General features: G+C 47.2%; 1 protein-coding gene across 1 annotated transcript in view; it reads left to right on the top strand.

The window, feature by feature from the left end:
- The window catches only part of LOC308314670 (vesicular glutamate transporter 2.1-like), a gene marked incomplete at both ends in the record, with an annotated part of 21,015 nt that extends 11,192 nt beyond the window's left edge, over positions 1–9,823 (top strand). The window contains 7 exons of the mRNA XM_080762302.1: positions 412–586; positions 1,898–2,040; positions 3,420–3,569; positions 6,748–6,880; positions 7,293–7,403; positions 7,828–7,955; positions 9,464–9,823. Of these exons, the coding sequence (XP_080618428.1) occupies positions 412–586; positions 1,898–2,040; positions 3,420–3,569; positions 6,748–6,880; positions 7,293–7,403; positions 7,828–7,955; positions 9,464–9,823 (1,200 nt within the window). The remainder of the gene's footprint in view (positions 1–411; positions 587–1,897; positions 2,041–3,419; positions 3,570–6,747; positions 6,881–7,292; positions 7,404–7,827; positions 7,956–9,463) is intronic.

Here is a 9,823-nt window from a genome sequence, read left to right as displayed (position 1 = left end):
GATTGCGAACGCAGTGAGCACTTACTATGAGACCTAGCAGATCATGTCTGTCTGTGTGTGTGTCTGTCTGTCTGTCTGTGTGTCTGTCCCGCTATCCAAATATGGAGTGTGTTGCATCAGCAATCACTCAGATCCATATATGGGCACAAAAGGGGCCAGGTCCACATATACAGTAACAGCGGGACAGACACACAGACAGACAGACATGATCTGCAGGGTCTCAGCTGCGTTCGCTTCCCGCGTTTGCGCGTCTTACTGGTGTCTCCAACAGGGGGCGAGGTACCCTGTAATAATGTAATGCTCCATGTCTCCACCAGGAGGCGAGGTACCCTGTAATAATGTAATGCCTCATGTCTCCACCAGGGGGCGACGTATGCCCTGTAATAATGTAATGCTCCATGTCTCCACCAGGGGGTGACGTACCCGGCCTGCCACGGCATCTGGAGTAAATGGGCCCCGCCTCTGGAGAGGAGCCGGCTGGCGACCATCTCCTTCTGTGGTTCCTACGCCGGCGCCGTGATCGCCATGCCTCTGGCGGGCTTCCTGGTTCAGTACCACGGCTGGCCCTGTGTCTTCTACCTCTATGGTGAGTACTAATAATAATAAGAAAGACAGCAAATCTGTGCCTGGTTTGCTGGGACCAGATTACACAAATGACCATATTTCTTACGTCATCATTGAGGGCTAGTCATACATATTCACACCACATACTCTGGTCCCAGCAGATCAGGCACAATTTGATATTTTATTTGTTACTGATTATGTATATAGTATACGTATGACTAGCTCTAAATGATGACGTAAGACATATGGTCATTTGTGTAATCTGGTCCCAGCAAACCAGGCACAGATTTGCTGTTTTTTTTTGCATACACATCGAATGGCGCGACGACGGCTGTCACGATGAAGAGACCGTGCGAAATTATTACTTGCGCGCTCTGCTTGCGCAAGTAATAAAACTTGATTTGTATAGCACCTTTCATGACATGAAATGCAGCTCAAAGTGCTTTACAGAGCAATGGAGAAAACAAAGAAAAGCAAGGCAACAACATTAAAAAACAAGCAGTAATGCAATACAGTGAGGACATGAATAACAAAAAAAGATAAAAGATCAATTAAAAGCAATGTTGTAGAAGTGGGTCTTGAGCTGAGCTTTAAAAATGTCTACAGAGGCTGCCTGTCGAAGGTACAGTGGGAGTTTGTTCCATGCCGACGGCCCCTAGAAGCAAAAAGCTGCTTCCCCGTATTTTTTTGTTGCCATTTTTTTAGGCAAAGTGAGCAGGCCAGCAGTGGAAGACCTTAGGGGGCGGTTTGGGACATATTTAGGCAGGTAGGTATAGGAAGGTGCGAGACCATTGAGAGCAAGTAAAATAAATTTAAAATCAATCCTAAAAACAACCGGAAGCCAGTGCAGTGAAAACTGGAGTAATATGTTCTCTCATCTTAGTTCGAGTACAGCCTCATTCATGTACTGTATGTATTTGTATGTACATACATGTAGTTTTGGCGTGATCTGGTATGTTTAATGTACAGTATGTGTTACAGGTAGTTTTGGGGTGCTGTGGTACATGTTTAATGTATGTGTGTGTACATTGTACATGTTTAATGTATGTGTGTGTACATTGTACATGTTTAATGTATGTGTATGTACATTGTACATGTTTAATGTATGTGTATGTACATTGTACATGTTTAATGTATGTGTATGTACATTGTACATGTTTAATGTATGTGTATGTACATTGTACATGTTTAATGTATGTGTATGTACATTGTACATGTTTAATGTATGTGTATGTCCATTGTACATGTTTAATGTATGTGTATGTCCATTGTACATGTTTAATGTATGTGTGTGTACATTGTACATGTTTAATGTATGTGTGTGTACATGCAGGTTGCTTTGGCATCGTGTGGTACATGTTCTGGGTCCTGGTGTCCTATGAGAGCCCAGCAGAACATCCCACCATCACGGAGGAGGAGCGGCGATACATCGAGGAGAGCATCGGAGAGAGCGCCCAGATGCTGGGAGACATTACGGTATTTATACTTTAACCTGCTGATGGGAGCCATGGAAGTTGTGAGTACTTGTACTTAATCCCGCTGTGGGAGGAGCCTTGTTGTTTTCACTGGCCCCTCCCATATTCAGCTGTAGATTACACAAACATGAAATGCCATTTACAACGAGTAGAACGGCTGCTTCTTCGCCTGGAAAGGAGCCAGCTGAGGTGGTTCGGGGCAATCTGGTTAGGATGCCTCTCGGGCGTCTCCCTATAGGGAGGTCCTCGAGGCACGTCCCACTGGGAGGAGACCCCGGGGCAGACCAAGGACCACGTCCCACTGGGAGGAGACCCCCGGGGCAGACCAAGGACCACGTCCCACTGGGAGGAGACCCCGGGGCAGACCAAGGACCACGTCCCACTGGGAGGAGACCCCGGGGCAGACCAAGGACCACGTCCCACTGGGAGGAGACCCCCGGGGGAAGACCAAGGACCACGTCCCACTGGGAGGAGACCCCCGGGGGAAGACCAAGGACCACGTCCCACTGGGAGGAGACCCCGGGGCAGACCAAGGACCACGTCCCACTGGGAGGAGACCCCCGGGGCAGACCAAGGACCAGATGGATTATATCTCCACTGGGAGGAGACCCCCAGGGAAGACCAAGGACCACGTCCCACTGGGAGGAGACCCCCGGGGCAGACCAAGGACCACGTCCCACTGGGAGGAGACCCCCGGGGCAGACCAAGGACCACGTCCCACTGGGAGGAGACCCCGGGGCAGACCAAGGACCACGTCCCACTGGGAGGAGACCCCGGGGCAGACCAAGGACCACGTCCCACTGGGAGGAGACCCCGGGGCAGACCAAGGACCAGATGGAGGAAACACATGGACTCACTGGCCTTGGAACATCTCGGGATCCCCCAGGAGGAAGTCACTATAATGTTGCTCTGGAGGAGAGGGAAGTCTGGAGCTCTCTGGTGGAGCTGTTGCCCCCGCGACCCGACTTCGGATAAGCGGTTGGAGATGGATGGATGGATGGACAAAGAATGAATAATTTACGTCATATGTATAGACGAGCAAAATCGTTTATTTCTTGTTAACCCATTCTGAACGGGAACCCATTTTGGTGTTAGCATCATGTCATGCTTTAGCTATTGAAAAATAGCAGATCTACAAGCTCACAGCGCACCACCGAGTGGCGCGCTACGAGCTTGTAGGTCTGCTATTTTTGAAAAATCAAAGAACGACTGACATTTTTAGAATCTGATCTCAGGTCAGAATGGGTCAATATCAGGCCAGTGTGTGTCCAGTGGAAAACCTCGTATGAATCTGATCTCAGGTCAGAATGGGTTAAATTCCTCATTGACAATGAATGGAGTATTCATCTGTTGTTGTTGTGTGTTCTGTTTGTCTGGTAGAAGTTCAAGACGCCCTGGCGGAGGTTCTTCACCTCCATGCCCGTCTACGCCATCATCGTGGCCAACTTCTGCCGCAGCTGGACCTTCTACCTGCTGCTCATCAGCCAGCCGGCCTACTTCGAAGAGGTGTTCGGCTTCGAGATCAGCAAGGTACGTGTGTGTAGAAGTGGGAGGAGCTGGGCGTTGAAGTGGGAGGAGCTGTGTGTAGAAGTGGGAGGAGCTGTGTGTTGAAGTGGGAGGAGCTGTGTGTTGAAGTGGGAGGAGCTGTGTGTTGAAGTGGGAGGGGCTGGGTGTTGAAGTGGGAGGAGCTGTGTGTTGAAGTGGGAGGGGCTGGGTGTTGAAGTGGGAGGAGCTGGGTGTTGAAGTGGGAGGGGCTGGGTGTTGAAGTGGGAGGAGCTGGGTGTTGAAGTGGGAGGAGCTGGGCGTTAGTTTTATCCAACAGCTCCAGTGCAATCAGTGCCACATCCACACATCAGAAAAAAAGAGAAAAGATAAAAGGATGATAATGTTGATGAACATGTAAAAATACACAACTCCATCTGTGAAAAGATCGAATGCACAGAGAAGAGATGCTCAGTGTCTGTATGAACTCTGACCCCCAGAGAATTGTGACCAATGAATCACGTTGACGGGTTTTAATTCCGGCGCAGGGTTTTGAACAGACAGACAGACAGACAGACAGACAGACAGACAGACAGACAGACAGACAGACAGACAGACAGACAGACAGACAGACAGACAGACAGACAGACAGACAGGGCGTTGGGCTTTGAACTCAGCGTGGTCAAAACAATCAGCAAAAACAATCTATCTCACTGCTCTGCTACAGACTCGTGGTGATTCTCAGCCCTGTTTCATTACAAGGAGCTCCAGCTTGATTTGCATCGATTGACAGACACCATCTTTTAGAGTCTCCGGGGACCCCCAGGGGTCCTTGAGGGAGTTCCAGGGGGTCCCCACCCCAGCTACATGATAGTTTGGAACCAAATGGACCCTTATGGGTTCTGTAACCTTGATTTTACAATAAATAAATTGGGGGGGGGGGGGTCCCAGAGATAGAAATGCCAGAAAATGGGGTCTGTACTAGATTGGGGTAGACTAAATGCATGTCAAACTGGGGGATCCTTGGAAATAAATGGGTTCTCTTATGGGGGGTCCCTGGCATGTCTTTTCTGATGGGGGCTCCGCGGGGCTGATTAGTTTCAATGTGGGGGTCCTTGTTTGGGAACCACTGCTGTACACAGTGTTGATTTAAAGCCCTGGTTTGAACACCAATCCAATCCACTTTATTTATATAGCACGTTTCAAAACTCAGAGTTTACAAAGTGCTGTACAGGAGAAAAATAAAAACAAATGCACTACAGCTACCACACAGAAAAACAACAGCGAGAAAACAAAGTACAAACAGTGAAAACAACTGAGACACATTACAGAAAAACAACAGAAAAGCATCACAGTGAGACAAACATATGTCTCACTGTGACAAACATATACAAGGACCGAAGGAACTCAAGCAGGGTTAAAAGCCAAGGTATAGAGGTGGGTCTTTAGGCGAGATTTAAAAGTCTCGATGGAGGGGGGCGATTTGACGTGGGAGGGGAGTGCGTTACATAGTTTAGGGGCTACAACGGAAAAGGAAAGTTACTGAGCGACAAAGGCTCTAATAATAGTAAAGTATAAGCTTGGATTTATACGGCGCCTGTCATGAACCTGACAAGGCTTTACATCAACACCGTGTTGTACAGCCTTCAGACAAAAACAACCAGCCAAACCATTTACCATAAAATACCAAACGTGTCTTTCAAAGTGCTTCGACTCCCACACGGTGTGTGTTGGAGTGACTGGCACAGAGAATACATCCAAGTCACTCGTCTGTCTTTGATGAAAAAAATATAGATCTATTTTGAGCAAGGCAACAGCATTATTATGATGACCAAAACGTGCATCGACCTTAACCTATTAAGACCTGAGTATTCTAAATAAAATGACAGTTTTCTGAAATACCTCATGTTTCTGTATCAGTGGTTCTCAAACTATTTCATGTCAAGGACCCCAAGAAGTATAATGTAATATGCCATCTGAAAATATGTTGTTCCAGGAACCCCTCAGAAGCAAAGATTTGAGTTAAAAACATTCGCTCTGAAAGAATATAACATATTCAAAGATTTGTGCAGCATTTTCACAATTTTTCAATAGCTAAATTATAAAACACCAAAAGGGGTTCCCGCCCAGAATGGGTTAAAAAAAGGGTCTTCATCACATCAGGGTCATCAAGGTTTCAACCCAGTCATCAGTCACACTTAAACACAGCCATGCGTTGATGGTCCAATCGTGTTCGTCGTGTCAAACGTTGGTTAAAACTAATTTGTCAGCCTGAGAAAAAAAAAATAAGGTGTCTTTTCAAGGCAGCCTTAAAATAGTCCGCCGGCCGTGTTGGAGCACGAAGGAGAGCCTTAAACTCCACTACCGCCAGGGGGCGCTAGCAGTACTTCAGCAGTACGCACGCACGCACGCGCACACAGAGAGTCAGTGCGTTAATTATAAGATATTCAAACATCTTCTACCCCCCCCACCTGTGTAAACCTGCATAAACGTCCGTCTCCAGAGTGAAAAGAAGACATTGTGTCTCTGTGTGTGACGGAGAGCCTCCCTGACTGTGACATTCTGACATCATGGCGTCTTTGTCTCAGAGCAATCACAAGCTGTCACGCCCCCGCCCGGCGCCCGGCGTTAAAGGTGTCAACGCAGCGTGATTCATTCCTCACACTCCTCTCTGAGGGGGTCAGGGGTCACACAGGGAGGTGTTGATGGGATCCAGACACCGACCAATCAATCCACCAGGAAGGAATGTCTCAATCTGTCTGTCTGTCTGTCTGTCTGTCTGTCTGTCTGTCTGTCTGTCTGTCTGTCTGTCTGTCTGTCTGTCTCAACATGGTGGTCATACAGACATCTTATCCACGTCCATTTCAAACGACTGCTTCCTCTCGCCTACGAATGGGGCTCAAATGTGGCCGTTTGATGACAGTGATAACGAGGCCATCCTGGGCCGCGGCTCAGCGCTCCATCCTTAGTCCTTTTTCTATATTCCAGCTCAGATTTGCGCTGGTTGAATAAAGCGACTGTGTTTTAGTGGTTCAATAGCAACTCCCTGTGACCGCACGTCTAAACATTGAGGTACGTGCCAACTCACCCAGGTGGGCATGGATGGTGTTCATATCATGGTGTTCAACTCACCCAGGTGGGCATGGATGGTGTTCATATCATGGTGTTCAACTCACCCAGGTGGGCATGGATGGTGTTCATATCGTGGTGTTCCGTGTCTCTCCAGGTCGGCATGGTGTCGGCTCTTCCTCACCTGGTGATGACCATCATCGTGCCTCTGGGCGGACAGCTGGCCGACTACCTCCGCCAGCACAACATCATGTCCACCACCAACGTCAGGAAGATCATGAACTGTGGAGGTGAGTCCACAACATCATGTCCTCCTCCTCCACGCCAGAAGATATGAGTCATAAGATCATGAGTTAACCCATTTTCGGCGGGAACCCCTTTTGGTGTTATAGCATTATGTTATGCTTTAGCTATTTAAAAATAGCAGACCTACAAGCTCGTAGTGCGCCACCGCCACCGTAGTGGCGCACTACGAGCTTGTAGGTCTACTATTTTTTTTTAAATCGAAGAACGACTGACATAGAAAAATAGCTTTTTTCAGAAAACTGTCAGGATGTAGAAGACGTTTTTTATAATCTGATCTCAGGTCAGAATGGGTTAATAACAACATGGTCTGCGGTGGTCGGATAAACTCATTATTACATGTTCTTGTCGTTTGGAATGGAGGAGGTTGTTTAACTCATCATGTGTTCTTGTTGTCAGGGTTTGGAATGGAGGCCACTCTGCTCCTGGTGGTCGGATACTCTCACAGTAAAGGCATGGCCATCTCCTTCCTGGTTCTGGCGGTGGGTTTCAGCGGCTTCGCCATATCAGGTGGGTCTTCATGAGCAGTGGTCCGGGGACCCCCCAATGGTCCAGGGACCCCCCAATGGTCCAGGGACCCCCCAGCAAGGGGTCGTTGGAGGGCTTAAAAATGTGTTAACCTAAGTTAACCCGTTCTGTTGTAACCTAAACGTTGTTATACCTACGTAGGGTGACCAGATCCAAACTGTTCATTTGAGGGACAGAAGTATCTCTGGTGTGGGACAAGTGGGATGGGGGGGGGGGGGGGGGGGGGGGTTATAGCAACGTACTACTTCAACTGCTATTAAATGCCTTGATGTCATATTCCACCATAGGCCTATTGGCTATCATTTATACTCCTCTGGTGTCTCACATTTTGTTTTAAAATCTTCTTTATGCTATTTTAACAGGCTTAAAAACACATTATGATAATTCTAATGATCCCATGTGTTAGGATTCAACGTCAACCACCTGGACATCGCTCCGCGCTACGCCAGCATCCTCATGGGGATCTCCAACGGAGTCGGAACGCTGTCGGGAATGGTCTGTCCGCTCATAGTGGGAGCCATGACCAAGAACAAGGCAAGTCATTTTACTGTCTTCATAACCAAGAACAAGTCATTTTACTGTCTTCATAACCAAGAACAAGTCATTTTACTGTCTTAGGAGTCTTAAGGAGTCCTAAGGTCTTAAGACCTTCATCTGTGCTATATGAAGGTCTTATAGGACCGAAACGTTTGCTTTTTTTAATTGCACTTTGAGCACAGAGAACTTTATGAGCATGATACAATAAAAGAAAAAAAAAATTCTCAGCCTAAAAAGTCTCAGCCTAATGAGTTTTGCTTCTAGTTTCTATACGGTGAGCGAGTCTTTTTCCTGTCAAAGTTTCCCTTGTGTTTTTGAGACCACCGCTACCGTAGTCAAGTTTGGGGAAGAACAGTTTTCTCAGTGCTTCAAGAACAAAGCAAGTCCTTTTATTCTCAGGCCTCATTTCCTCCGGGGTTGAACGCTAGGCTGTTTCCACTGAAAATTGGAAACAGTTGGTTTGGAACTGGAACAAAAAAAAAAAAAACAATGTCTGCCAGTTCCGCGAAAGCACAAAAGGTCCCAAGAATCTAGAAGCAGAAGTTATTTTGGTGGAAAAGGGGGGGCCACATGTTGATGTCATTTCAATGTACCGATTTTTTGACGTATTACTTCTTGCTTACTCTTGCTCTGCAATTAAGAGCATCTGCTAAATGCTTACATTGTACATTGTGAATACATAAAGAGTATTTCTGTGCGCCTGCTCTTCTCAACGCCTTCTAAACTACCTTTCTTCTAAACCACTTTTCTTCTAAACTACGTTTCTTCTAAACCACCTTTCTTCTAAACCTACGTTTCTTCTAAACTACGTTTCTTCTAAACGACCTTTCTTCTAAACTACGTTTCTTCTAAACGACCTTTCTTCTAAACTACCTTTCTTCTAAACTACGTTTCTTCTAAACGACCTTTCTTCTAAACTACGTTTCTTCTAAACCGACCTTTCTTCTAAACCTACGTTTCTTCTAAACGACCTTTCTTCTAAACTACCTTTCTTCTAAACGACCTTTCTTCTAACCGACCTTTCTTCTAAACTACGTTTCTTCTAACCGACCTTTCTTCTAAACCTACGTTTCTTCTAAACGACCTTTCTTCTAAACGACCTTTCTTCTAAACTACCTTTCTTCTAAACCACCTTTCTTCTAAACCACCTTTCTTCTAAACCACCTTTCTTCTAAACCTACGTTTCTTCTAAACCACCTTTCTTCTAAACCTACGTTTCTTCTAAACCTACGTTTCTTCTAAACTACCTTTCTTCTAAACTACCTTTCTTCTAAACCACCTTTCTTCTAAACCTACATTTCTTCTAAACCTACGTTTCTTCTAAACTACCTTTCTTCTAAACTACCTTTCTTCTAAACTACCTTTCTTCTAAACTACTTTTCTTCTAAACTACCTTTCTTCTAAACTACGTTTCTTCTAAACTACGTTTCTTCTAAACTACGTTTCTTCTAACCGACCTTTCTTCTAACCGACCTTTCTTCTAACCGACCTTTCCGCCCCGTCAGACCCGCGAGGAGTGGCAGTACGTGTTCCTCATCGCCGCCCTGGTGCACTACGGCGGCGTGATCTTCTACGGGATCTTCGCGTCGGGCGAGAAGCAGCCGTGGGCCGACCCCGAGGACACCGCCGACGACAAGTGCGGCTTCATCGACGAGGACGAGCTGGCGGAGGAGACGGGCGACATCACGCAGGGCTACGGCGCCGTGGTGGCGGCCGCGCCCGGGGGAGGAGGAGGCGGGGCCAAGAGCTACGGCGCCACGGGCCAGCTGAACGGAGGCTGGGTCCAGGACTGGGACAGAACCGAGCAGTACGTCCAGGAGCCGGCCGCGCCGGGCCAGAGCTACGGCCAGGGCGGGTACTCCTAA

The sequence above is a fragment of the Protomyctophum bolini genome (assembly GCF_963924005.1).
Source record: "Protomyctophum bolini genome assembly, chromosome: 4".
NCBI lineage: Eukaryota > Metazoa > Chordata > Actinopteri > Myctophiformes > Myctophidae > Protomyctophum > Protomyctophum bolini.
This window is presented reverse-complemented; position numbering and strand designations above follow the sequence as displayed.